Source organism: Lodderomyces beijingensis (genome assembly GCF_963989305.1).
Source record: "Lodderomyces beijingensis strain CBS 14171 genome assembly, chromosome: 5".
Taxonomy (NCBI): domain Eukaryota; kingdom Fungi; phylum Ascomycota; class Pichiomycetes; order Serinales; family Debaryomycetaceae; genus Lodderomyces; species Lodderomyces beijingensis.
The window spans coordinates 1,088,802-1,116,663 of NC_089974.1; the positions used below are offsets into that span (position 1 = coordinate 1,088,802).

At 44.2% G+C, this 27,862-nt stretch overlaps 12 protein-coding genes across 12 annotated transcripts; 7 read left to right on the top strand and 5 right to left on the bottom strand. All coding sequences in view use genetic code 12, as the record gives it.

Moving 5' to 3' along the window:
- Positions 1–44: 44 nt before the first annotated feature.
- Positions 45–1,697, bottom strand: LODBEIA_P43570 (uncharacterized protein; the record flags this gene model as incomplete). Its single annotated transcript, XM_066974569.1, has 1 exon — positions 45–1,697. One exon carries the CDS (start codon positions 1,695–1,697, stop codon positions 45–47), a length of 1,653 nt encoding a protein of 550 aa, XP_066831295.1.
- A 404-nt stretch (positions 1,698–2,101) lies between these two features.
- On the bottom strand, positions 2,102–3,035 carry LODBEIA_P43580 (uncharacterized protein; the record flags this gene model as incomplete). Its single annotated transcript, XM_066974570.1, has 2 exons — positions 2,102–2,902; positions 3,027–3,035. The coding sequence occupies 2 exons, from the start codon at positions 3,033–3,035 to the stop codon at positions 2,102–2,104; spliced, it is 810 nt and encodes a 269-aa protein (XP_066831296.1).
- Positions 3,036–3,830: 795 nt separating this feature from the next.
- On the top strand, positions 3,831–5,024 carry LODBEIA_P43590 (uncharacterized protein; the record flags this gene model as incomplete). The annotated part of the gene is made up of 1 exon (XM_066974571.1): positions 3,831–5,024. One exon carries the CDS (start codon positions 3,831–3,833, stop codon positions 5,022–5,024), a length of 1,194 nt encoding a protein of 397 aa, XP_066831297.1.
- A 116-nt stretch (positions 5,025–5,140) lies between these two features.
- On the bottom strand, positions 5,141–6,193 carry LODBEIA_P43600 (uncharacterized protein; the record flags this gene model as incomplete). The annotated part of the gene is made up of 1 exon (XM_066974573.1): positions 5,141–6,193. The coding sequence occupies one exon, from the start codon at positions 6,191–6,193 to the stop codon at positions 5,141–5,143; it is 1,053 nt and encodes a 350-aa protein (XP_066831298.1).
- Positions 6,194–7,037: 844 nt separating this feature from the next.
- LODBEIA_P43610 (uncharacterized protein) lies at positions 7,038–9,098 on the top strand (the record flags this gene model as incomplete). Its single annotated transcript, XM_066974574.1, has 1 exon — positions 7,038–9,098. One exon carries the CDS (start codon positions 7,038–7,040, stop codon positions 9,096–9,098), a length of 2,061 nt encoding a protein of 686 aa, XP_066831299.1.
- Positions 9,099–9,533: 435 nt separating this feature from the next.
- On the top strand, positions 9,534–11,414 carry LODBEIA_P43620 (uncharacterized protein; the record flags this gene model as incomplete). Its single annotated transcript, XM_066974575.1, has 1 exon — positions 9,534–11,414. One exon carries the CDS (start codon positions 9,534–9,536, stop codon positions 11,412–11,414), a length of 1,881 nt encoding a protein of 626 aa, XP_066831300.1.
- A 311-nt stretch (positions 11,415–11,725) lies between these two features.
- On the top strand, positions 11,726–12,853 carry LODBEIA_P43630 (uncharacterized protein; the record flags this gene model as incomplete). The annotated part of the gene is made up of 1 exon (XM_066974576.1): positions 11,726–12,853. One exon carries the CDS (start codon positions 11,726–11,728, stop codon positions 12,851–12,853), a length of 1,128 nt encoding a protein of 375 aa, XP_066831301.1.
- A 2,969-nt stretch (positions 12,854–15,822) lies between these two features.
- LODBEIA_P43640 (uncharacterized protein) lies at positions 15,823–21,032 on the top strand (the record flags this gene model as incomplete). Its single annotated transcript, XM_066974577.1, has 2 exons — positions 15,823–17,455; positions 19,819–21,032. 2 exons carry the CDS (start codon positions 15,823–15,825, stop codon positions 21,030–21,032), a joined length of 2,847 nt encoding a protein of 948 aa, XP_066831302.1.
- A 489-nt stretch (positions 21,033–21,521) lies between these two features.
- Positions 21,522–22,259, bottom strand: LODBEIA_P43650 (uncharacterized protein; the record flags this gene model as incomplete). Its single annotated transcript, XM_066974578.1, has 1 exon — positions 21,522–22,259. The coding sequence occupies one exon, from the start codon at positions 22,257–22,259 to the stop codon at positions 21,522–21,524; it is 738 nt and encodes a 245-aa protein (XP_066831303.1).
- Positions 22,260–23,055: 796 nt separating this feature from the next.
- LODBEIA_P43660 (uncharacterized protein) lies at positions 23,056–24,267 on the top strand (the record flags this gene model as incomplete). The annotated part of the gene is made up of 1 exon (XM_066974579.1): positions 23,056–24,267. One exon carries the CDS (start codon positions 23,056–23,058, stop codon positions 24,265–24,267), a length of 1,212 nt encoding a protein of 403 aa, XP_066831304.1.
- A 237-nt stretch (positions 24,268–24,504) lies between these two features.
- Positions 24,505–26,319, top strand: LODBEIA_P43670 (uncharacterized protein; the record flags this gene model as incomplete). Its single annotated transcript, XM_066974580.1, has 1 exon — positions 24,505–26,319. One exon carries the CDS (start codon positions 24,505–24,507, stop codon positions 26,317–26,319), a length of 1,815 nt encoding a protein of 604 aa, XP_066831305.1.
- Positions 26,320–26,480: 161 nt separating this feature from the next.
- On the bottom strand, positions 26,481–27,497 carry LODBEIA_P43680 (uncharacterized protein; the record flags this gene model as incomplete). Its single annotated transcript, XM_066974581.1, has 1 exon — positions 26,481–27,497. The coding sequence occupies one exon, from the start codon at positions 27,495–27,497 to the stop codon at positions 26,481–26,483; it is 1,017 nt and encodes a 338-aa protein (XP_066831306.1).
- Between the last annotated feature and the right edge of the window lie 365 nt (positions 27,498–27,862).

Genomic DNA, 27,862 nt, shown 5'->3' on the forward strand with positions numbered 1-27,862 from the left:
AGATTTGCTTTTTTTTTTTTCGACGCCTGATGGGAACTCATCGATTACCTCGTCTCGCCACCATCAGCCGGCTCCGCCAAAGTCGAATCTTGCTCTTTTGCCTCTACTTCCTCTCTTTCTTCTCCATTCTCCGGCAAGCTTTGAGCTGCAGCTGCTTGTGGTTTGAGATTTTCCTTAGAGACAATGGCAACTTCTTCCAATTCTAATTCGCCCGAATCAGCCGGTTTGCTTTCTTCTTCTTGTTGCCCTCCTGAATCACCAGCCGGTTCTGTCAAATCCGTCTCAAGCTTCTTTTCAGCACCATTTTCACCATCATCGTCTTTTTGCTTTTTGTCTTCCTCCTTGTCTTCCTCCTTGTCTTCCTCCTTGTCTTCCTCTTTCGCTTCGTCTTTGACGGTTGGCAACTCCAGGCCCACCGGCTCAGAAGCGGACGGTTCGCTGGGCTCTGCTTTACCTTCCTGCTCTTCAAGCTTGTTGTCCTTGTCTGCTGGCACATGTTTATCCCTGGAGGCCAATGCCTCGCTGCCGTCGTTTTGATCCGTTGCACCCACGTCAGCGGCAGGTTCAACCTCTGCAATTCCAGTCTCCTGCCCCGATGCAGCTAAAACGTCGCCGCCACGAGTGCTGTCGATTTTCTTGCCGTCTTCTTCATCGGCTTCCTTTACTGGCTCTTCTACTTCTAGTTCAGCAGCAGTCGATTCGGCCTCTGGAACCGAGGCCGCGGTGTCCTTCTCCCCCTTGGCGGCTTTGTCTTCTTCGTCAATGGGCTTTTCCGAGTCCTCCTCAGCTGCACTACGAGTCACTGGCTGATTAGCCAGAGTTTCAACCTCTTGGTTGCTGACAACCTCCTTTTTCGTCGCGGCGGAGGCTTCCTTAGTTTTCGCCCAGTAATTTTTAGCAAACAAATCCGGCAAGACGCAGTCCTTGACGTAAAAGTCTCGAACTCCAACAATTCTTCGCTCTCTCTCACACGCCTTGAGCCATTCGGGCCTCACAATCGGGATATTCATAGCTCTAGCCCGGTTGTAGTTTTCATTCTTGTCGTTCTCCTTGCTGCAAAGGAAATGCGTGGTTTCCGCTGAGATCAGCTGCTGCGATGGATGCTTGGCTCCCATGGCAACTAGTGTGTCTTCAATGTCCTGCTTTGTGAATGGATCGTTGGGACTAAGGTCTCCAATGCAAACAGTGACCCCTGATAAGTTTGTAATCTTGTGGGTGACAATCGCAATCTCGTTGGATAAAAAAGTGCCAGCCGTTGTTTCCAAGCCCAATTGAAACTTGAACTGCTTGTCCATTTGCAATCCGGTCATCTTGGAGACTTGGCTACTATATGGAATCGAGGTTATCCTTTTCCCGTCTTTCAACAAGTACAAGCTGAGGAACTTTGCCGTGGCCAAATCGAGCGGATCCCATTCGAGCACACAAGAAGTTTGAGTGACGTTTTTCACTTTCAACACGGGTGCTTTTGGGGCACGAGAAGCAAACGTCTGAAAGATTTCATCCTGGATGTTGCGGAACCTGATTTCTTCTTCTTTTTCACTTGCAAGATCTTGATCACATCTGATTTTGACAATTGATCCGGCCTTGACTCCATTGGGCAAGAGGATCGTGGGAAATTCAATTAAGTGGTGATCTTTGGTCAAGAGCAACGCCAATGATGCGTCCAACTTTCCGACTGTGAGTGAAACCTCAACCATTGTTGTTGTGTATAACGAGGGGTTAAGGGTGTGGGGGCCGGATGCTAATAACGTCTCGCGTTGCGTTTTTGAAATTGTTTTGGGGACACCGAACTATAAATTCCAGTCTCGTTGCGGCTAAGTGCAGATTAACCAAAGAAAGAACGAACTCTTACTGAACCTTTTCTCTTGGTCAAATCAAGACATGCTTGAACTGCTCGATATGCTTGAACATCTCAATCTAGACTTTATGGATAAAGCAAATATTTGGTAACTTTGTTATTTTATACAAAAAAAAAAAACCCACACACAACAACCACAACAACCACGACCACAACAGAATCAGTAACACCCTAATCTACGGAACTTTTTTTTTTTGATTTTTTATCTTTCATTCTTTCATTCTTTCATTCGTTCTTCTTTTTTCAGGCCTCTCCAGTATTCTTTTTAACGTAGTCCCAAAGGGACTTCAACAATGAGTCGGGAAGAGTGTAGAGGTCCATTGTGAATTCCCCGGCGTCTGGATCATTTTTAATATTCATGTCCGAAGTTCTGTTGTCCGTAACCATCTGCACAACCACAATGAGATCGTCCTCGGATAACTTGGTGAGGCCATTTGACAATTTTTCCAAGTCGATATTGCCCTTTATTGCACCTTTGGATTTCTTAGCCTTGTCAGGTTGACTTGGTGCGTGATTTGAATCTAATTTTCTCTTGACCCCTCCAGCTCCAGCTCCAGCTCCAGCTCCAGCTCCAGCTCCAGCTCCTCCTGCGCCTCCTGCTGCGGCGTTCCCGCTTTCTTCAAAGGGCAAGTTGCCACTTTCGAGAAGTATTTTGTTCAATTGCGGGTTCTTATTTGGCCCAACTGGGATGTTCAACACATGGTCGGTGAAGTAGGTCTCTTTTAAAAAATTCAAGTCGTGAGTAAACTTTCTCTCACCTGGCTTCCCGCTGATGCCAAGAAGATTCACCGTGATGGGGATGTCGAACTCTCCCCACCCTTGCTCTTCAACAGTGAACGGAGGCAGTTTCAACTGTCTCACGGGGTTGGGGAACGTGGGATGCAAATGGTAGGTCACTTTGCCCAAGATCTTGGCCGGTATTTCCTTACCCTGAGCATCAAGCATTGTTATCGAAATGGTCCACTTCCTCATGGGGAAGTTCTCAACCGGAGGAACATCCTTCAAAATGTGCTGTTCAGTTTTTATCCTTATGGTTCTTTTGACCTAAAATGGTTTTTGAAGCCTGTTAGTTGAGGACTTCACTTTGATGCTTTGCTTTTGTTTTCTTAAGAAGACGAAAAAAAAAACACACAGCCAGCGGAGTCGAGTTTATGCGTAGTATACATACTTCGGACATCTTTTGTAGAAACGGGAGGTGGTTTTGATGAGTGATCGATAATTGGTAAAATTTGTCCCTCTCTTGTTTTGCTGTTTTTTTTTTTTTGGTTTTTCTGTATTGACTTGATAATCTGGTGGTGGTGGTGCAAGGGAGGGGCCCGCTTGGAAAATGTATACAAGCTGCTCTTGCCTTCTTTTTTTGCAATTTGTATCGCTTAGCGTTGGGTTTGGTTTTTCACGCAGTCTTGGAACAATTGTAATATATACTGAAACTGAAAAAAATCCACCACCACCATGTTGAACTGAACATTCAGCAGGCAAAAAAAAACAAAAAAAAAAGAAAGAAGAAAAACTTGACGTGGATGTACTGTTCAAGGTCAGAGCTGAATGTAGTTTGGTTTGATCAAGAGAAAGAGTGAGCTGCCGTGGAAAGGAGAAGGGGAGCAGCAGAGAGGTGACCTATAAGGGGTTAGGTTTTACAGTAGTCGTAGCAGGACCGTCACCGCCCCTTTTTCAACCAGGTCTTTCAATCGATGTATATATGCAGACATGAATGGACGGATGACGGCACTGGTGTGTTGCTAGCTCCAAGAGGTTGACAATGCTGTGCTGGAATTTGGATTCCCGCTAACGGCCAGCCTGCGATTTGTCTCTCTCTATGTTTTTTTTTTGGCAGCGTCCATGTCAGTATATTAATTTTTCAGATTTTGTAGATAACATCTAGCCACACTGACTCATTGGTATACATAGATATATAACGAAAAAAAGGGGACCCAGTTTCAGGCCCTAACTACTGAACAACGATTGCCAAGTAATGCTGTTCTTAAGCCGGCATTTGTCCCAAGCGACCCGAAGAGCGCTATTGACTCCTCACATACGTCTCAGCTCCACCGCCGCGTCTCCATTAGAAGCTTCGAAATTGGTCATTGAAAAGACAAGTTCCCCCAAGGCCAAGATTCCCAAAGATGAGCTCGTTTTTGGAAAGACATTCACCGACCACATGTTGGAAATCGAGTGGGACCAAGCTACAGGGTGGGGCGCACCAAAAATCTCACCCTATCACAACTTGTCGTTGGACCCATCGACGATTGTTTTCCACTATGCCTTTGAGTTGTTCGAAGGAATGAAGGCCTACAAGGACGCACAGGGGCAAATCAGAACGTTCAGAGGCGACAAGAACATGATTCGAATGAACAAATCCGCGGAAAGAATCGCGTTGCCAAAGTTCAAAGGGGAAGAATTGCAGAAATTGATTGACCAGTTGTTAATATTGGATCAAGATTTCATTCCCGAGGGAAAAGGCTATTCCTTGTACATTCGACCAACCATGATTGGAACATCTGCATCTTTGGGCGTCAGCACACCAGATAAAGCCTTATTATACGTCATTGCATCCCCCGTTGGCCCTTATTATTCGAGCGGGTTCAAGCCTGTTAGCTTAGAAGCCACCGATTACGCCGTGAGAGCATGGCCTGGGGGCGTTGGAGATAAAAAGTTGGGCGCCAACTACGCACCGTGCGTGTTGCCTCAATTGAAAGCAGCCGAGAGGGGATTCCACCAAAACCTCTGGTTGTTTGGCGATGAGGGGTATATTACGGAAGTGGGAACCATGAATGTCTTTTTTGTCATTAAGGATCCCAAGACGGGAAAGAAGGAGTTGGTCACTGCTCCATTAGATGGCACAATCTTGGAAGGTGTCACTAGAGACTCCATCTTGGAGTTGACTAGGCAAAGATTGCCCGCTGACGAATGGATCGTGAGTGAACGGAAATTTACAATTCACGAAGTCAAAGAGGCTGCCGAGAAGGGAAACTTGGTTGAGGCTTTTGGTGCCGGTACTGCTGCTGTTGTCTCGCCAATCAAGAATATTGGCTATAAAGGTGAGGACATTGATGTGCCAGTAGCGCTCGGTAACTCTGGTGAGTTGACGGCGCAAATTGCAGAGTGGATAAGGAAGATTCAGTATGGAGAGGAGGAGTACAAGGATTGGTCTAGAGTTGCTCAGTGAATTATGGCCGATGCATGAAATAGATTTTTTTTTTCTTTTCACTTTACATTTTCTTCAACATAGAAAAGAATAGATTATAAATTTTGTTTGCTTGTTTTCTTCTTCTTTTTTTTTTACTAGCAAGTTGCCTTGTCGGGAAGATTTTCAATTTCCTTGACAATGTAATCTCTTTCCTCGTTGAGGTTGGAATCGTGAAAGCTCGCCGTGTCAAACGTTTTGAAAAACTCCAAAAAGTTGCTCTTGTTTTTGATCAAAGTATCATTCACTTTCTGGGTCCGCTTGGGGTTTGCAATGAAGAACTTGAGTAGATGGAAACCTTCCAATTGCAAATTTTTCAGCTTCTCGGTTAATAGCGTCATGGTATACTTGAGGTTTTTCGTGTCTGAAAAGTACTTGTTCAAGAATAGCGAGTTTGCCTTGTCCGATACCAAATCATTCAATAGCTTCACACTCTGTCGCTTGGTCACGTAGTTGTTGGACTTTATTAGGTTATTTATATTCGTCATAAAGACTTCGTAATTGTTGGCTAAGAATTCTGCAACCAATTTCTTGTGCGCGGTTAAAACATCATTCAAGGTCAGCATGGCGTCGCACGCGATTTCAAACGTGGGGTTTTGCACATACTTGAAATAGTTCCAGAACTCGGGGCTGTATAGAACAAATTTGTTGATGGTCTCAAACTTGATGCAATCTCGAAGAATCTGGCCCGCGGTCAATCCGATTTCTGGATTCTCGGGCCCACGTATAAGGCAAGTCAAAATGTTGGGCTGGCTGTAAAGTAAATAATCAACCACGGGTGGTGGGAAATTCGATATGATTTTCAAGCTCCCGCTGCCATTCCGTCGCAATAGGACCAGATATATCTTTGCCACATCTTTCCGCGAGTCAAAGTCCAACTTGGCTAGATTGACCGTCAAGAGGAACAACGTATTCGTCAGTAACAACTCGTGTAGTATATGCTGCACCTGATCCGGCTGGATCTCCATCTCGTCGTCGCCGTAAATGGACACCTTGACGTGCTTCAAGTGTCTAGCCGCTTCTTCTTGGTATTTTCTGAAACTAGAAGGGTCATGGGTTGCGTCTTTATAATCCAACTTGGCCAATTGGTCATTCAATGCTCTTACTAGCTCGCCGGGAGTTTTCGGATTTCTTTTGAAAAGGAACGCCATTGATTAAAAACGGTGTGAATGAATATCAAAACGAGTGGGTTCTCTCTCTCTCTTTCTCTTTCTCTTCCCCTTCTGCAGTGCTTATCACCAGGAGTTTTGCACCAAGACCAATGGAGCTGACAGGTACCAAGATAAACAATTAATAGCTTTCGGCTAATCCTGGACGAGTGAATCTGTTCTCTCTCCGTCCCGTCTCTGCGTCTGTATGTAGGAGTGATTGAGTATCGAGTGCTTATGGATGTTTGTATGTATATGTGTCTGTAATACGAAGTTATACTCAAAAGTTTGAAACTTATTCCGTAGTCGTCAAGTTGATGAGTTGATAAGGAGCACCCTTTGCGTGTTCAAAAGCTTAAAACACCTGATAAATCTGTACATATACAACTTCCTGCTTTGCCACTCTCTGATAAAATATACATATATACAAAGGGCAAGAGGTCACAACAACTTCCTGTTCTCCTCTTGATGTTAAGAAAGCTGGGATCTACTTTTTGCTCTGGGAAGTGTATTCAAGTGTAAGTGGATTTGGTTTTTTGGTTTTTATTTTTATTTTTTTTTTTAACAATATGCTGAGATCGAAGAAATCAATTTCATCACGAGTTCGATTGATAAACAATTTGACTGCAGCATTTATCCTGGTACTAAACCTCAAGAACCAGCTCAAAGCAGCAGATAAGGCGACTCAGCAGTTGCTTCAACGGGCCAAAATAATCCGACCAACCAAAAAATCCAAATCAAAAGCCCTAGCGGCACCACCACCTCCTCCAAAAACACCAAATTTGGCAGTGACAACCGCGCTTGAGGTCTTTATCTTGATATTGATTCCGGTTTATTTCGTCATCAAATGTCTTGGTTGAAGCTATGGCAGCCTGTAAAGATAAACAGAAGCAGCAGGCCCATTTTAGCCGAGGACGAACATAATTTGTATATTAGAGATAACGTGGGCATTTATCAGGGCAAGCAAAAGATCATAGGCCACCAGGATGGGAGAGTATACCTTACAAATAAGAGGATCATATACTTTGACAATGCTGACTCGGGTACCAATAGTGCTGCGATCGAAGCTAGTCAGTTGACTTCAGCAGAACTTGTGGACGGGTTCTTGAGATCTTCTCCCAAGGTGAAACTATATCTAAAGACAGAAGAGGGTACCAGTAGTCTCGGCAACAAGAATGCCCAGGTGAAGAAAAACGTGGAATGGGTCTGCAAAATTTGCTCATTCAATAATGTTACTGAAACAAGTTTCAACTTGGATGAAAATGAGTTGCCAAAGTGCGTCGCGTGTGGGGTCAAGCCAGCTAGAGCTTATTTACAGGGTATATTGGAAAATGCCAAAATCGAGAGCGCAACATCTCAATTTTCTAGTCTGCGGGGTTCCAGATTAGCATCTAATTTTGTTGACTCTGGCTCAGACTCGCCGTCGCCGTCGCCGTCGCCGTCGCCGTCGCCGTCGCCGTCGCCGTCGGTAGCGAACCTGCTGTTGGAGCTGGCGGCGACCCACCAAACGCCACTTCGAAATGGCCAGTGTCCGACTTGCACATTCCAGAACCACAGATCATTAAAATTCTGCGAGATGTGCGGCGCCAAGCTCACCAATGTGTCTTCAACAGGGGCCATGAGCCGGACTTTTGCCGAGATCTCGAACGAGACCAACCCCCTCAACTTGAAGCTCGAGTCTGGTTCAGAACAGTACACCAGCAGCCGCCCTTACATCAAAGTGAGTTTTCGCAAAGGCGGAGAAGAAAAGTTTTACCGCGAAGTTGTCAATGTAATAGATGAGATCAAGTGGGAAAAGTTAAAGGCCAAGGGCGGCGTGAATCAAAACTCCACCAAAGTTGAACCGCCAAAACCGACTTTGAAAAGGACGGGAGCTGGTATTCTGGCTTTAGAGCAAATTGGGGCACAACAACGAAAGAATAACGAAATCATTTTAAGCTCATCCTTGGACGATTTGGAGCAGTTGATGTTTAAGTTTCAAGATTTGATGAAACTCTCGTCGTCATTCTCGAGTCTTGTCAAAAAGAACAAGACTAAGGCAAGTACAAAGAACATCCCCTTGCTAAACATTAGCAAAAACTCCAAGCTCTATCACCAGGAGCTAAGCCGGCACATTAGCGAGTACTTGACTAGCTTCAGATTGAAAAACAACACGGCAATGATTACATTGCCCGATTTGTTTGCTGAATATAACAGGTACCTTGTGAAATCTCAAGGCTTTGCTTGCCAGTTGATTGATGCCACCGACTTCCGCAAGCTGATCAACCTTTTCCAAACGTTGGATTTACCAGTGGTTCAAACAAAGTACGAGAGGTCTGACTTGGTGGTGATACGGCCCAAAGTGCACACCACCGCTTATGGAGAGTACATTGTGTCCTTTTTGAAGGAGCAAGAGCACCGATTCAAAGCGGCGAGCTTGAGAAGAGAGATGATTGATGTTGATGATGGTAATGTAGTGAGAGATGAAATTGTCCATGAAAACGGATGTTATGGCTGTACCGTGTCTCACATTTCCCATGCATTCAACTGGTCCTACGGTGTCACGATGGAGGAGTTGGACAAGGCCGTTGGCAGAAGACAGATTGTGATTGACCAAAGCATAGCTGGTACATTCTACTACGTGAACAAGTTTTCCATGTCGGATGAAGAATGGAAAATTGAGGAGGAGGCCGAAACGGCCCTGATTAAAAAAAGCATCATTGAGGAACAGAACGAGATCACTCTCAATTTGAAAAAAGAGTTTGAAAAATTACGACAAAACGAGTTGGTTAATCTCAGTGCCGACTACCAATTTGGAAGAACTGTTGAGGTTGAATCTGGAGATGACGCGACCTCACAAGCGTCCGAAACTGTGCTGGCCACCAATGGGAGTTCCTTGAATGGACTCGAGGGTTTGAAGATCATATAGACCTTGCATCAACGTATACATTTATTTAACTTTGGCTCATCAGGCAGAACCGTTGACGGTGCTCTCTATCTCTCTCTTTCTCTCTATCTCTGTTTTCCTCATGGGTGCAAAATAAAAGAAAGAGAGTGTGAGAACGAGATTCGCCCAAGTTGGACAAAAGCGCTCTCTTTTTCCAATTTTTCTTTTTATCACAGAGCTGGAGAGTTGTGACATGGCCCATTCCCACAGGAATCTGATTTGACGAGGTCAACACCTAAAATTGATTTGGAATCTCAGTAACAACTGCTGAGCATATTTCACTAGGACCGAGTGTACCCCCCATAGAAAGAACCGACAGTTTTTCTTTTTTTTTTTTAAAAGAATTTCCCCACCTCCATAATCATCATGAACTATGGAGGAACATCCTCATCTTATAGAAAGCATAATACTATCCCGATGAATTTATCGACACAGCCGCAACAACACCAATCTCAGCATTCGTCCGGTACCAATCAAATGCAACAAGCATCGCATCATCACCAACAGCTGCAGCTACCGCAGCAGCAAGCACAGCAGCAACAACAGCAACAGCAGCAGCAACAGCATCATCATCAACAACAGCAACAGCTACCGCAGCCGAATAATAGCTATCAGCTGTCTCTAACTCAGACCCTACCGACAAATAACCCGTTGCTCTCGCAAAGTTCATCTAGTCATCAACAACTACCGTCGCATCTAGGCCATCAATCGTCGTTTGCAAATAACCACATGCCGACGATCCCACAACCTGCATTAATGGCGTCGAACTCCATTCTCACGTTGGGCCCCTTCAAGCACCGGAAAGATCTAACGAGAGAGTCGGTGATTTCAACTTATCAGATCATCGGCTACATTGCCGCGGGGACATACGGCAAAGTCTACAAGGCCAAATTGCGGACAACGTCAAATAAGAAAGAAGAGGATATCAGTCATGACGGGAAAGCGGGGGAGCTGAGCCATGGCACTGCCACGAGCAAAAATGGCGAGAATGGAGCTGCCAATTCGAATCACCAAGCTGACGAGAAAGCCGATGTCTCGACGGCAAAAGACTATCGACTGGACCAAACTGCCAACAACAATGTGTCATCATCATCATCATCGTCTGCTTCCTCTTCGGCGTTACCTCAGTTTTATGCGATCAAGAAGTTTAAAAGTGATAGTCAACATGCTGGAAGCAATATCAACAGCAACCTCAATCTAGGATCCAAGGGCAAGTCCAATCACGACATCAATGGCTCTGAAGTTATACATTACACGGGTATAAGTCAGAGTGCCATTCGGGAAATGTCACTATGTCGAGAATTGCACAATAACAACATCACCAAATTGATTGATATCATCTTGGAGAATAAGAGCATTTACATGATTTTTGAATTTTGCGAACACGACTTGCTCCAGATTATTCATTACCATTCGCATCCTGAAGTCAAGCCTATTCCTTTACAAACGGTGAAATCGTTAACGTGGCAGATTTTAAACGGAGTCACGTATCTACACAAGAACTGGATATTCCACCGCGATTTGAAACCAGCTAATATCATGGTGACATCGAATGGGTGTGTCAAGATTGGAGACTTGGGGTTGGCGCGCAAGTTCAACAACCCTTTGCAAAGCTTGTACACGGGAGACAAGGTCGTGGTGACCATTTGGTATCGTGCGCCAGAGTTGCTCTTGGGGACAAGACATTACACGCCGGCGATTGACTTGTGGGCCGTTGGCTGCATCTTGGCTGAGCTTTTATCGCTTCGGCCAATATTCAAGGGCGAGGAAGCCAAGATCGACATGAATAACAAGAAACTGGTGCCGTTCCAAAAAAACCAGTTTCAGAAAATCGTGGACATTTTAGGCACGCCCAATTTGAGCAATTGGCCGCTGATCAACAAATACCCCGAGTACGCTAGCTTCACCCAATCCATCAATAACAACTACTCGTCGAGCTTATCGCAGTGGTACAAAATGATTGGCGGCGACAATAAGCAATGCTTGGAGCTTTTGTACGGGTTGTTGAAGTACGACCCGGATGTCAGGTTGACTGCCGACCAAACGTTGGTGCATCCCTTCTTTTTGGAGTTGCCCAAGGTCAACGAAAATGCATTTGACGGGTTAAATTTGAAGTACCCGAACCGAAAGATTTATGTTGATGATAACGACATGAATATATTGGGGCAAGTTGGCGCCGGTGGTGGCGGTATTGGCGGTGGTGCTGGCGGTAACGGGGTAGGAGGAGGAGGAAGTAATGCTGGCAAGAGGGCAGGGTTTGACGATGGCACAAGCGCGTCCAAGAGGAAACGGGTATAAATCTTTCTTTTCAAATTTGAAAAAACACATTGGGCTACGCTACGCTGGGTCGATCATTACCTTGTGTGTTTATAGGACCAAACAGCAATAAATAGACATGATCTAGACATTTGGCGGTGTAGATGTAACTTTTGTTGAGCCAAAGCATACAGTACACACGTGCATCTTGTGAAGTGTGACTTGAGTTGTCGATGATGGAGCGAGTGGGGCGGAGATTAATATTAACAAGCGCGTCCGTGGATCAAACATTTTCCAAGTGTTGCAAAAAAAAAAACCACCTCATTAATACATAACCAGCGTCAAATCGAATAATGGTGAAGCTAGATGAGCTATACACCGAGAAGCAATTGATATACAATAGTCCCATCTCCGACATATGTAAAGCCAAACCCGTGAATCTGGGCGCCGCCGCGGTCGTCTGTCTCAAGATTGTCGATGTCGATTTCAAGATCCCGCCGCATTCGATCCATCGAGAAATCGAAGCCATAAAGAAATTACAGCTGCATCGTGCAATTGTGGAGTACATTGACCACTTCCAGATTATAGATGATATGATCTTGGTTGAGCAATACTACGATATGAACTTGCTGCAGTTGATGACGCACGTTGCCAAGTATAGTCGCAAGAAGACGAGATTGAACTTGGAGAACCCCTTATTGGCGCCCAGTTACACCATATGGAACAATATCGCTTCTGATGACGTACGGGGCTTTTTGACGAGCATGAGTGATGGGTTGCGGCATATTCATGGACATGGAATCATTCATCGAGATATCAAACCTAGCAACATCTTGTTTAAAAAAAAATTGACTTCAAATGGCGGTGGTGGCGATGATGATGATGATGATGATGTTGATATTACCCAACCGGTGATTGCTGATTTCGGCGTATGCTATGATACGACTAATCCACCACTGGATGAACCACCTTTGGGGAAATACATCGATGTGTGCACGGGGATATACAAGCTGCCGGAGTTATTGTTGGGGATGACAGATTACCAATACGAGATAGATGTATGGGCGCTCGGGGTAATTTTGACTATATTGTATTCACCCGATTTCAAAAGTGTTTTGCTCCGTGGCGGCTGTGGTCAACAAGAAAAAGGAGGAGAAGAAGACGAAGACGAAGATGGTGACGAGGAAATGAGGAATGAGATGCAAATTAGTGATTTGCATTTACTTAGCTGTATCTTTAACAGCTTTGGCACTCCCCACTACGAGCCAGACGACGATGAGGAAATGGTGTGGCAAGAGTTGGAGCGGGATGAATATCATTTCAAAAAGTTTAATTTGAAGAAACACAAACGCAAGGCAGTAGGCGAGTTGATACCTCGTTGTCACGATGAACAAGTCCAGCTATTATTTTCGAAGATGACTCGATATGACCGCGGTAAGAGGATTACGAGTGAAGAGTTGTTCAATTCGTTGAAACGGTAATTTTGTTCTGCCACGAGTGTAAATCTTATAATACAAGATGCAGCTAATACAGCCGAGATATACAATCACTCTCGATGTAATTAATCATGGCTGATTGGGTAAGAGAGAAAATGAGAAAGAATAAGCGGGAGTGAGACAGGGCAGGTGCGGGCATGTGTTGCATTGCTGCAAAAAATTGAGTTTATCCGATAAACTTGAGATGGAGTATACATATGGCTTTCTGCCTTTACTTGAAGCTCTTCAATAGGTAGTATACTGTTGCATTATGAATTGATAGCGACTTAATCACGAAGGCTGCGGCGGAGAAATGACACTTGGAGGACAAAAAGTGCTGCGAGATGGCATCAACCTCGGAAATGCACATCATCGATACGTGTACTTATGTCGTGAGTTATGTAGATCCGTGTATTGTGCATTATATCCACCAGCAAAACCCTGGAACAATACGAGGCCAATTTTGAGGTGGGGTGGATGTGGCAGCCACGTGACCCGATTGGGAGTCGCCACAAGTGACGCCAATCAACCCGCGACACTGACACAACTGCCCTGAAAAACGACACTGGCAACTTACACACACACACACCCCTTTCCCCCCACACACACATGATTGTCCCTAAATTGAAAATTGAGATTTACAAAAACTGACTGATTTGCAATGTATCGCAACTGGCAACTAAACAGCACACGTCTACTGTTACAAGAAACATTACCGCGCAGGGCAAGACGTGTTTTGAGTCGGATTGTAGATCCTTTGCCCAATTGGCGGAGGCAGAGACATACAAGACGAGACGAGCGGCCCATCTCAAGCTTTTATTGTTTTTGTTGTTTTTGTTCGACCATAGAGTCTCGGAGTTAAGTGCGTTGATCTCTTCTTGTTTTTAGTCTTTTCTTCTTCTAAATTACGCCATTTTTCATAACCGTAACCCCCTTGACGAGAAAAAAAATGTGCCAAACGTGCAGTACGAGATGGGAGAGGGGGGAGGAGATGAGGTGGATCCGTATACGCAGTGCCTGGGGGCTCCTGGCGTGATGGCGCACCCTGGTACGTTTCATTCTCTCCAGTGTTTTTATACGTCATAGAGCATGTTAGCATGGACAGTAAGATAAAAAAAGAAAGAATGAAGTGGGCAACTTGCCTAGGTGGGTTACTCACGGATATTTGCTGCTGCGTGAAATTCACCACCACCAAAAAAAAAAAGAAAAAAAGGGAAAGCGAGGCGGGTTTATGGCGGTGCTTGCGCGAGAGAGAGAGAGAGAGAGAGAGAAAAGCCCCGAGCATAGGGTTGGCAGGGGTGGAGAAGGGGAAGATAATAGGCAGTTAGTTCAATGGTTACCCGGCGGTAGTTCATTTATTGAACAATTGGGGAATATTATCGAAACTCAAAAAAAAAGAAAAAAAGGTTAAACTTCGGGGGCAGAGTGAACGAAAGAAAGAGGGAGATCGACGGGCTGTGTACCATTTGGGGCACTTTACTACAAAGCTGCTTAGGTAGGATAAAAGCAAGAAAAAAGAGAAAAAGGAAATGCAAACTTCGGGGTTATTTTTGAGACCAAGAAACGATGATGAAGTTGACGGTTGTGGAGATGATGATGATAGGGGAGTTTGAGGGCGAGACGTCGTATCTGTGAGCAATCGGTTAGTCCGAGCCACGCGGGCGGAGTGTCAAGTGTATAGCTATCTCAGAGATGGAGTAGGAAGGTCCCTCTTGGTCTCTCTCTCTTTCCTTGTCTCTTTCTTTCTCTCTCCACATCGAATATTAAACAACAATAGGCAATTGGCGATGACGTTGTATTTATGCTTCACGGATGTCAAAATTGGATTACCTGACACTTTGCAACTCTTGTTGCTCGGGATGTCTTGCGATGATCAGTTGCGACACCTCACATCTCCTTATCGCAGTGGTGCCATTTACCTCCATATATACATCTATACATATTCTTGGTAGTAGTTAGCACCATGGTAAGATTTAAGGTACTGGTTGCGCTGTGTGTCTGTAGTGGGTATCACATACGCATGTCCCAGTTGGTAGCGGAAAAAATCTCCCATTTGAGTTATCTGTGCCACAAGTGCACGACCCTCGCTCTAATTCTAAATATTTTTTGTTGTTTACAAACAACAGCATTTAAGTGGCACTACTTTGGGTAGTCACTGGTTTAAATATTTAAGAGAGAAACACCAACCACCACCACCACTATTACCACCGCTGGTACCCCCACTATTACCACTACCGATACCTCCACAGACACCAGTGACTCCAACTCTCCAACTCTCCAACTCGAGCTCTCTTTCTCTCTCTCTCACACTCACTGCGTCCCGCTTGCCTCAACCACACATCAGTTATATATTCAAAGAGGGAAAAAAAAAATTAAAACCACCTTTTTACAACCACAACTTCTTTTTTTACATATATACCACCATTTTCATTTTTTTCCCATTTCCTTTTTCCAATCTGGCAACCGGTTGATTCAAGACTAACACTTTCCTTAAACAAGAACTGAACAAGACTAAGAAGGAGAAGAAGAAGCCGGCGACGAAAAACAGCAACGAGAATAACGACATTGCTTTATAACCGGGGTCTATATATACATATATTATTTTTTTTCTTTAAATCCTGGATCAACTGAAAATTAACCAGCATATTCCGACAGGAACTTTGAATAAGCATTTGGAACGACCGAGTTCGAGTACTACCCATATCAGTCTCATCATCATCATCATCATCATCATATTACCCAGTTTGTGCTTTTTTTTTCCCCTTTATCTCACACCAACTCATTGAGAAAAGAAAATAATATAATTAACGTCAAACTGTGTAGGGGTATATTCCAGTCAGTCAGTCGGTCAAAATAATCAGCAGTGATTTTATACAACTACGACTGCAACTACAACTACAACCACTTCAGTCCCAGTTTTACATCTTTCATTTGCAAGTACAGGTACACCCACATCCACATCCACATCCACAGCTATGCATTTATCGAGAAGTATAAACAAGCTTTCATTAGATCCACCAGATCTACTGAACCCTTTGCGATTTCACCACCACCACCAAAACCTGCAAAACGATGATATGCCCTACATGAACATCAAGAATATAGACTACGACTTGTTGGAGTCCAAGTACCAGATTTTCAAGTATTGTCCGCAGTATATCCACAATTATGACATATCAACCCCGGTGTTGAGAGATTTGATTGTGGACAAGCCCATTTACAACGACGCCAACAAGCATGTGAAGCTTAAAAAAAGAAAAAAGAAGAAGAGAAATGGCAATTTGGATGAACAAGGAGAAGAGCCACAGCAACACCAGCAACAAAAGGACGAGCAAAAGCAACGCAAGGAGAAAAAGGAGGAAAGGAAGGAGAAAAGGGAGGAAATGAAGGAGTTGAAAAGGCAACATCAACGCGAGAAGAGAGACTTAAAAGAACAGCACAAGCAACTGTATTCTGGCCACTACATGAAGAAAGTCAATAGTTTGAGTTGTGCCAATGGTGGTAATCTTCAAGTAAGCCATAATGCTGGACAAGTCAACCCATATCAGTTGAAGACGCAGTTTTGCAATGGACTTGGCATAACCGGCATGTCGAGGAGAAATTCAGAGGCTTTGTCATATCTTGACAATGCCAATAACACTGCAACTAGTGATCAATTTGATAACAGCCATGATCATGATCAAGACCACAAAAATGGAAATGAAACTGAAGCAGAAACTGAAGCTGAAGCAGATAAATGCCACAACTTTGGTGGGTACGACAGTGAAAAGACCGAAGTTGATGACGATTTCAACAGCTCTATTGCATTTAAAAACCCATTCAATGGTGGCGGGTTCAACCAAAATATGAATATGATGACTCTGATGTCAAAGTCGTCCTCATACAACAATTACAATTTCCTCCACCACCAACCGCACCAGCAACAGCAACACCCCAATTCGAGAAATAACTCGGTAATGATGTCTACATCGGCCAGTATGAACGCCATGCATCCTTCAAATCTGCAGCACTCTTCGCAATATGCAAACTCTCAATCCCATTCACAGCGGGATAGAAGATCGTCATCGATCACTTTGATCAATAATAGTCAGAATTCGTCTCAAAATAGGTACAACAACAATCTTGGCGGTGGCTATAATGTTGGCCATTCAACTAAATCAAAGAGGTCATCTTCTATAGCTTCCAGATTCATGAACATTTTCACAAAAGATCACGATGATGGCGCCGCTGGTGAAGAAGACGACAACGACGATGATGATGCTGACAACGTACTTGCATCATCAGAGTTTATTGCAAGAAAGTCAGGTAGCAATGGCAGCCATGGTAGTAATGAAGCGACAGCAGGAGGAGGAATCAATACGATGAAGAGAGCCAGCTCTACTGCTCTGCATAGACAGAGCCACACAAATCACAAGCCTCCCAATTGCAGTAGCAATTTCGACTTTAACTTTGGATCCAACACGAATAATGGCGATAGCATGCATTCGTCATTCCCAATCCAGAAATCGAGCACATTTGACCAAACAAGAAGCGCCAAGACTACATTAAAGAACAAATTGAAAATGAAACTTACAAACGAATCCGGGAGGAGGTTCAGTGAACTGATTGGTATGTATACAAATATCCTACCCTATACTAACATCTACTTACTTTTGCAATGCTAGCGGAGAGATCAACAAAAAAATGGATTTTTAGAAGCACAAGTTTGGGTTCAGGGTCGAGATACAACGGGAAATGCCGAGGAGATCCAAAGGAGGGGAAAACAAAAACAGGGACCAAATTGTCCAGAGGGTACCAATGCAGGCAAAAGGTCCGTCAAACCAAGCGAGATCACGTTGCTGGTTATAAGATTTCGATGTGGGTGTCGTTGTGTTTGTCAAAGGATGTCGAAAAAAGAAATGGTTCTAGACCACCACGACTCCGATTCCATTTTGCCAGAACTGTTGGGGTGTGCAAATAAGGCGAGTTGAAGGAAAGGTGGGGTTTAGGGGGTAGTTTCAATGCCACGAATATGATGCGGTGGCAGTTGCAAGTGTGACCCTTTTTGGTCATGAAGTATTTTGTTCTTTATTCCATTTAAACCTAAGCCCAAGTTTAAATTTGTGGTGATGTTTGGCTGCAGCTCGATTGGTGGGCGATGCAGTGCGGTGCAATGCACTGCACGGTGGGCAATCTAGACAGTGAAGGAATGGAAGAAAACAAAAAAAAAAATCAAAAAGCGGGGTAACACGACACAAACTGCACCGCGTGTGTCGGTCTCGGCGCTACCGCCCTTTGAAAGCCCGTGCACGACACCTAAAGAATCTTTTATTACATCATTGGACTCACTGTGGGTGTCTTTTTGCGCGTGCAGCAAAAACAGAGAGGCGAACAAAACCAAAACTATCGAATTGCACAAGGTTATTGATAGGGGCCGGAGGGGGGGAAATTTGCCCTTGTGCTTTGGGAGGCTTTTTTTCATCACGCGTGGTGGCAGTGGTGGTAACGGTGGCAAGGCGGCTTTAAGTCTAACCTAGTTGGCGATCCTGGATAAGTTGAAGAGCAACTAGGCGAATGAAGTAGAGGGCTAGCTCAGTACTTGCCATTGAGAGACATGGGGTGATTTCTCTAATCAACCTCCGGGGTGGAGATCCACCCGCAATCTTTCCAAGGTCTTGCCACTAGAAACACACACACACACTGACACTGTACAATTAACGGTGGTGATTGCAGTAGTGTTGACAGCAGCGATTGCAGCAGTGATCACATTCGCAATAATTTGTGGGTGAAATTTATTAACGCGAGATCCAAACATCAGTACTGATGCCGAAAGTGGTGGTTGAGCAATAATAAATCCATTCCAGACACTACCATCATTCGTTTTTTTGTTGTTTTTTTTTTTTAAAGTTGACAAATTGGAAACGGGGGAAAAAAAAACACTCACACTCCCAACTCACTACCCACTGCTGACAACAACCACAACAACTACTACAGCAACTACAACGACAACAAATACAGTAGCAGCGAATCAAAGCCAAAAGCCATATCCAAGGCCCAAGGAATCGACGTCCAATCGAGAGAAGAAAACAATACCCGTTTCATCTCCTCCAGTCTTTTTTTTTTTTTGTTTTTAATTACCAACCTTTTAGCTTCTACGCGTTCCTGGTTTACCTGGTTTGGTCGCAGCTTTTCTCCACCGCAAGAGGCACACACACCTCTCGTTACGAAGATAGTCAGGTACTTTGCAAAGGAGAGAAAAAAAAAAAGTGTGAGCGAGAAATTGGATTTTAAAAATTCGGAAAAAACTCAACCAACAAGTTCCTCTTCTCCTTGATCAGATCAATCATTAGATCAAAAGCAATCGATCAATTATCAATAGTCGTTCTTGTCGTCATCACTATTTGACGACAAAAGACCAAGACAGAGAAGCAGAAGAAGCAGAGGCAGTGGAAGAGGACGAAAGAGGTTGACTAAACAATTTCTAAGTAAACTCTCCCCGCCACTTGAACGAATACTTTTCTGTGCAACCCCAGAGCTCGTTCCCCCCCGTGTTTTGTTTTAACAACCAATCAAAGAGTCAGAGACGTTTTTCTTTTACAATTTACTCCATCAAGACGTTACGACAGAACCCTCGAAATACCTCACTGCTGCATCAATTAGTCGCTCCTTTTCTTTGTCACTAACTTTGTTAATTTTGCTGTCATTGTCACTGTATTAAAAACGACCCCAGACCCTGTTTCCATCCATCCTCGAGTTGTCCCTGTTGTCAAATACAAACAAAAAAAAAAAAAAAAGAACAAAAAAATCCCTTTTACTTGCATATTTTGAAATTTTGCCCCGGACCAGTTCAGAACCGAACCAAAAACGTTGGCTCATAGTTGAAATCCAAATTGAAATCCAAATTGAAATCCATATCCATCGCATTGCATTGGTATTCCTATAGAGTTATAAATATTCTATAAATATTGAAAATACTAACATGTCGAAAATAGAAGTTGTTACCGAAAATGTCACAAGCGGCCATACTGGCGAAGTGCAAACAATCCAATATACGCAGTCGCAAATGGTGGGCCATGGGTCGTTTGGAGTGGTTTTCCAAACCCAGATTATGCCCGCTAATGAGATATGCGCCATGAAACGAGTTCTTCAGGACAAGAGATTCAAGAATAGGGAGTTGCAAATCATGAAGCTCGTGCATCACCGCAACGTGGCTGACTTGAAGTATTTCTTTTACACCAACAATGACAAGAATGAATTGTACTTGAACCTCATATTGGAATTTGTTCCTGAAACATTATACAAGGCAAGTCACTATTATGTTTCGAAAAGATTGAGCATGCCGCCATTAGAGATTAAGCTCTACACCTATCAAATGTTTAGAGCATTAAATTATATTCACTCGCAAGGTATATGTCATCGAGATATAAAACCGCAGAATTTACTTATTAACCCATCGAGTGGTGAACTCAAACTATGCGACTTTGGATCGGCCAAGATTCTCAACCCACAAGAACCCAATGTCTCCTACATATGCTCGAGATATTACCGTGCCCCCGAGTTGATTTTTGGAGCCACAAACTATACGACAAAGATTGACGTGTGGAGTGCCGGATGCGTGATGGCGGAATTGATATTGGGACAACCGTTATTCCCTGGTGAATCTGGTATTGACCAATTGGTTGAAATCATCAAGATCTTGGGCACGCCGACCAAGGAACAGATTAAGAATATGAATCCAAACTACATGGAGCATAGATTCCCACAGATCAAGCCAATTCCATTAAACAAAATCTTCAAAAAGATGTCGCAGGATTGCATTCAATTTTTAATAAAGGTACTTCAATATAGTCCCATTGATAGAATTAGTTGTGTTGAGGCATTATGTGATGGTTATTTTGACGAGTTGAGAAACCAGGCTACACAGTTGCCCAATTATAGAAAGTTGTTTTCCCAGAATATGCATCAAAGCTCGTCATCGCATTCGTTGAATGCCGCCCAGTATCAATTGTACAATTCACAGCCGGACATGAAGCCCATGCCTGAGTTGTTTGACTTTGACGATCGAGAATTGAGCGTTGCGCCGCAATTGAACTCGCGACTAATACCAGCATGGGCGTGGTCACATCTCCAATTGAGGAATCCCATTAATAATTTAAGTGAGTTTGTGCCCAAGACCGAGGAGGAGTTGAAGGTTAGTTTAGAATAGAGAATGGGGTGCTGATGAAAAGGTGATGGTGATATTGATGATCTTAATCTTAATGACGATGATGATGACGATGATCTTGATAATGACGTATTCTTGTATCTAGTATATTCGTATTCTTTTTTTTTTGTTAAAAAAAAAGTGGATAATACTGATGGACCTTTAATTTTGGACATTGTTGGGCGAGGTCAACCTTTACAACTTTATCGTCTCCCCTGGCATTTCGATTGCTTATTTTAAATTTGAAAGCGTGAATTTTGATCAAGGGTCCTCTTTGGTGTCCTCGCTCTACTTTGAGTTTGATTAGTGGAGTTTGTTTTTCCATACCCTTGAATTAAAAGGAATGGGCATGTTGAGTTTAGAGTGAAGCTAACTAAAGAATAAAGATCACGATGGAAATATACACACTTCTTTTCCAGTTGGTTTTTTTTATAAATATAAACAGTCTATAGTCGAGAATCGATTAATCTCTACATATGGAGCCCAAACCAATCACAAGCGAGGCTTATCCACCTGTTTAGGCTCCCTTTTCTTCGCAAGCTGGGCATTCTCCCTTTTAATACGCTTAATCTGTCTCAAATTATGAAGCAAGTTAGTAATAGGCAACACAAACCATCTAGCAAACAAAGGCATCCCCCACAAGCTAATCACGACCCGCACCGGTAACAACAACTTGACAATCGTGAACGCATACGCTCCTTCCATCATCAACACAATTTTGTCACTGGTGTTGAAATTCCATTGGAATTGCTCCAAGAGCGAATCCAACACCTTGGAGCCTTTAGAGAGGGCCCATTGCGGGAGATCCAAGGGGACTATGCCCGGATGGTGGTGCAAGTAGTACCAGATTCCGAAAAGGGGGATGATTGCTGTTAGTTCGTGGAGGATTAGGAAGGAGATGAGGTGGGAAAAGGGGGCATTGATGAATTTCAGGGCGTAGCTGCGGAGGAATTTGGGGATGCGTTTGAGGATTGGGTGCGTTTGGAAGTCTGCTTCTGTCGGGCCCGGTGTTGCAACGGCGTGTGTCGGAGGTGCTGATGACGGTGGTGGTGATTGTGGCGGACTGGCTTGTTTCCGCTCTGCGGGGTTGGGGTTCTTTGGTTTACCACTGAAGAGGGTCCTCGTAGCCGCCGAGGCGTGGAAAGTGGCTCTGAAGCATGGCGAGGTTCGCCATGTCGATGTAGCTGCCGGTCTCGCGGCTCGGATGGTTCTAGTGGCAATTTGAAACATTTCCGTGTATATAATCCGTGTGAAGAAGCCTTTTGCCGTTGACCAAACCTCACTGAAACTAAACGGCCAAATATCGCCTCTCTTTTATATTGTTCTTTCGAGATTGTAGCCATTTGACAAGTTGCTGGAAACGGCAATAGTGCGGCTTGAATTCCGGGCACACACACAGAGCCCCCATCTCGATTCTTTTTGCTGCCATTTTTTGTTTCAACTAACTAACGAGCCTCAGTTGGTCAAACAGCCGTTTCAACGGACATTGCAAGGTTAGCCTCGACTTATGGACTTTAAGACGTTTTTCCTTTTTTTTTTTCTCATCTTTCACCACGATTACTCCTAATGAGGTCGTAATGCGAGAGGCAAGGGACGAGCAACGAGCAGCAAATAGCCCGAAAACAAGCGAAAATTTGAAAGTATGGTCCCTTCTGGACTGTGCTGGGGAAGGTATAGGGCTACGAACCCAGTTGAGCTAGGTCTTCGTGAGCATCTACTAACATGACGGCCGAGGCCCCTTTGAGCACAAGGGAATGCCCTTCTTCTCATTTGGACTCGCTTCATACGGTTCCATTTCCTTCCAGCTACAGTTTACATGTCACCTCTCGTTCCCATATGGAAAAAAAAAGGCATCCTATACGATACACTCCCACGGAAGAAAAAAATACACGTTATATATTATTGGCAAACTTTGGTTCCAGTTTTCCAAACCCTCTGGCTCTTGCTTCTTTCCTTTCTTTCTTTCCCTTCTTTCTTTTCTTTCCTGTTGAACGTTAGCTAGTAATATCTGCAATCAAAGTCAAAGATGCCGTTGCCTCCAGTCTACATTGTCTCCACAGCACGTACGCCGATTGGGTCTTTCCAAGGTGGATTATCGTCGTTACTGTACAGTGATCTCGGTGCCCACGCCGTTAGGTCAGCGTTGGAAAAAGTTCCGCAAATCAAGCCGGAACAAGTTGACGAAATCTTGTTTGGCGGTGCGTTGCAGGCCAATGTTGGCCAGGCCCCAGCTAGACAGGTTGCCTTGAAAGCTGGCTTGAGTAACGCTATTGTTGCCACCACCATCAACAAGGTTTGTTCTTCCGGGATGAAGGCGGTTATCATTGGTGCTCAAAACATCATTTGCGGCACTAGCGATATCGTTGTTGTTGGAGGAGGCGAGTCAATGTCTAACACTCCTTACTATCTCCCCAGCGCTAGATCAGGCGCCAGATATGGCGATGCTTCCCTCGTTGACGGTATTCAAAAGGATGGGTTGTTGGATGTCTACAGCAGCAAGTTGATGGGTGTTGCCGCCGAGAAATGTGCTGCTGACCACAAGATTTCCAGAGAAGACCAAGACGAATTTGCTATCAACTCGTACAAGAAAGCCCAGGATGCTCAGGCCAAGGGCAAATTTAGCAACGAGATTGCCCCAATTACAATCAAGGGCGTGAGAGGTAAACCCGATGTTGTCGTTGCTGAGGATGAAGAAGTCAAGAACTTCAACGAGGCCAAGTTCAAGACGGCGAGAACCGTTTTCCAAAAGGAAAACGGCACTGTGACGGGCCCAAATGCAAGTAAGTTGAACGATGGTGCCGCTGCGTTGGTTTTGGTTTCAGAAGCTAAATTGAGAGAATTGGGCTTGAAGCCATTGGCAAGGATCATCGGGTGGGGCGAAGCTGCAAGAGAACCCATCGATTTCACCATTGCTCCTGCTTTAGCTGTGCCAAAAGCATTGAAACATGCTGGTGTCGACCAGGAATCAGTGGACTTTTTTGAATTCAACGAAGCATTCTCAGTGGTTGGTGTTGCCAACACTAAACTCTGTAACATCCCCTTGGAAAAAGTCAACGCCTACGGTGGTGCTGTTGCCTTGGGTCACCCCTTGGGCTGTTCGGGTGCCAGAATCGTTATAACTTTGTTGTCGGTGTTGTCACAAGAAGGTGGTAAGATTGGTTGTGCTGGTATATGTAATGGTGGTGGTGGTGCTTCGTCTATTGTTATTGAAAAGATGGAACCAGAAACCAAATTGTAAAAAAAGAAACAGAGAATAAATAGACAAGTATCGTGGTATACCTGGCCCTTTTCGATAGAGATTGCTTGTGATGATGAACCCTTTTGCTCTTTTTCCTTTACTTCTCTTATATCAATGTGGATGCAAAATCGCAGCCATAAAATGAGAAGAGAAAGAGTAAAAAAAAACCCCCTCAGGGATTGCCACATCCTTTCATGACACATTCTTCATACACTATTAAACACCACCAACGAGAAGATGTACCAAGTAGACTACCTCTGGACAGAAGACGAGCCGCAGCCGTATGAAATTGACAATTTGTTCGCTGAAGATACCCTAACATTCGTCATTGTATCCTCAAACATAGATCAAACGTTATCCAACTACATCAAATATATGGACCCCTGGATCAAGCAATATCCATGGAACTACAAACAACCCGATTGCCAAGCGCGCGTCACCAACTCGATAGAGTACATCTACGGCGAGTTCCAATACCACGAGCACAAGCTTGACATGGAGCTCTTTATAGCTCTCCTTCTCAACTTTACAAAATACGACCACAACAGCTTCATCCACGTGTTTGACTCCGGTGAAATTGAACCTGTATTGGTGCTATGTCACGATTGTCTCCCCGCGCACCTATTGAGTGTAACCAACGGCCGGAATAAAGCGTGGCTACATCGCGATTCCATCGTGGTGGTGAATGATCATATTGCCGATGGGCAAGAGCGGTATTTGTCGCTCGATCGCGCGGTTCGGCAGTTGTTCAATGGCGACTTCAGCGAGAACGCGGAGATGGCACAGGTGGTCAAGCGGCATTGCTCGCTTGGCGTGGGGTTGAGCCACGCCCATGACCTCGTGTTGAAGTTGCCGCGCACCGCAGCGAAGGTGGTTGCACATGACCCGATGATGATTGCGAGGAGCTTAGCTACCCTTGAAGATATGGAGCTGATTCAGCCTGTGAGCAGTGAAGCTGCTGCTGCTGCTGCTGCTGCTGGCGATGACGTAGTTGAAGTTAACGTTGTTGTGAATGCGATGAATCTCGGGGTGTTGTTGCGACTAGCTGGTGAGTTTGATGGTGAACTCAATGAAGGTGGTGGTGATCGTCAGGAGTTGATTAGCGGGCTTGTTATTGCTGGATTGCAGCATTACTACGCGGGAAAGCCCGAGCCCAAGGTGCCGGAAACTTTGGTCGCGAGCTCGCGCCATGTATTGCAGGATGAATTGATTGCGCGTGGCATCATCGATGGACGAATCGAGGAAGATCACGAAGTCGTTAATGTCATTTCTGGAGTTGGCGGTATGCCGGGGACGCAAGAAGATGAAGAAGCGTACGCGAGGAAATTGCAAACATTATTAGAGCAAGGCTATGATGACATGGGCGGTGTGCTCGATGACGAAGAAGAGGAAGAAGAAAATGATGATGAAGATGAAGATGGTGTTATACCGCTGGATTTGCAAGAGTTTAGGTGGAAATATTACGACATGACTTCGACTTGGCTCTCGGAAGAAGAATTGAAGCCGACGTACGAGAGAATCAGAGCGTTGATGATGGAAAGCAATGTCAATTTCCATCTGGATTTTAAAGGTACCGAGTTTGAAGATTTTCCCGAGTTTATGGAACTGGATATCATCTTGGACATGGCAAGTCAGCCTCACTGCGAGGGCAATCACAACGATAATGGTGGTGATCATGATGATGCAGGTGTTTATCAAGGAGATATGGCGTACAAGGATTACGTCAAGTTTAAGAAAGAATTGAGGAAAGATGGCAGCGGTGCCAATCTTCATGAGAATGACGATGACGATGATGACGACGATTGGGAGGATGTTGATAACGATGATGACGACGACGACGATGACGAATCAAGTCAAGATGGAGATGAATTGGTCGAGGTGTATGATGAGAAGCAGCCGCAACTTGAGCCGTTGCATGACTTGGTTGATTCTCACGAGCACCCACGGCTCAGTAAAGAAGAGATTGAACGATTGACGAAGGATCTTCAGCAAATGAGGACTACGGATAACAAGAACTTGGAACTGCTTTTGCAAAAGCAGAGGAAAATATAGACATTGCATTTATCATTAACTTTTAACCCAAATGGTTTTTTTTTTTTTTTTCAAACTGAAGTGAATTTTCCGTTTTTTTATATTAAGAATATAAAGCGAATGGCAACGATGACGCTGTACGTAAATAAATAACCACCCCATACACACACTGACTCTCTCACTCATATAGTAATACCTCTTTCCGCCAATTCATGAATTGTCCAAATCCAGGTCCTAGCAGCGTAATCCATATTATTAGCAATCTTAGACGGCTCAATCTCCTTGCCACGTGGTCCGTAATACTTGCCATTATTTTTTTCCACCGTTAAGTTCGAATTAAGCGAGCTCGTCAAGACTTCAGTGGCGCCCTGTTCAGTGGTGACGCCAAAGAACCAAGCAAAGATCTGGAAAAAACACCAGAATAAAATCCCGACAATGGGCAAGTTGGTCCAGTAGCTGAAGATGTTGGTGTTCATCACGAACCCCGGGTGGATGCAGAGACACAAGACCTTGGGGTTGCGCAAGCTGAGCATTTTCATGAAATGGATCCCGGCGGTCTTGGCCACGCCGTACCGGAGCCAGGTGAAGATGAAATCGGGTTTATAATTCATTGATTTTGAGAGGTTGAAATTGCTCAATGCAAATTGGTGTCCAATGGAACTTAGGTATATGATGCGTGGTCGTTCAATTTGAGAAAACTTGTCACCGGTGCGTTCCAAGATTGGTAATAGCTTGAGGGTTAATAAAAAGGGAGAAATGAAGTTTGTTTGAAGCTGGATTTCGAAATTATCCTGGGTTAACGTATATGGCAACGCCATTACTCCCGCGTTGTTGATGAGTAGATGCAAGTATGATTCGCGAGACTTGAAAATGTCGACAGCTCGTAATATCGATTGCAAATTGGTCAAGTCGAGTTCCAAATAGTGCAATTCGCCCAAATGCCTTTGCTTGGATTCTTCTTCGCTCTTGTACTTGAGTCTGATTCGATGCGCCTTTTCGTTGATCTCCTTGCACAGCTTGACGAACCGAGATTTCGATCTTCCGGCAATATATACGACATACCCGTGCAAATATAGGTGTAATACTGTGTAAAATCCCACTCCGCTGTTACCACCGGTGATAATAGCTATTCGTCTGTCTCTGCTGGGATTCAAGTAGGCGTACTGTTCTACTTTCAACGACGATGATACTGAGGTCATCGCGTCTTGATGGCAAACTTTATATTGACTGTATATGCTTTTGTATAGAGAGACGAAGTGGTCGAGTCAAGCAGAGCAAAAATGCTATTGCAAAATTGGAATAGTGGATAAGTCTGCTTGATGCAGTTGAAAAGTGAAGGAAATGAAGTTGATGAAATAAAAAAAAATGCAAGTGGATTATGATAACAATGAGGAGTGTTAAAATGGTTTCCTGTTCCTGTTGCTCCTGTTGCTCCTGTTGTTCGTGATTGACGATGATAATGATGGTGTTGGTGGGTGTTTAATCAGGAGGATTAATCTCAACTCTTAATTTGGTTTAAAACTGTGATTTTTTTTTTTTTTTTTTTTTGTTGATTAAACGCCTA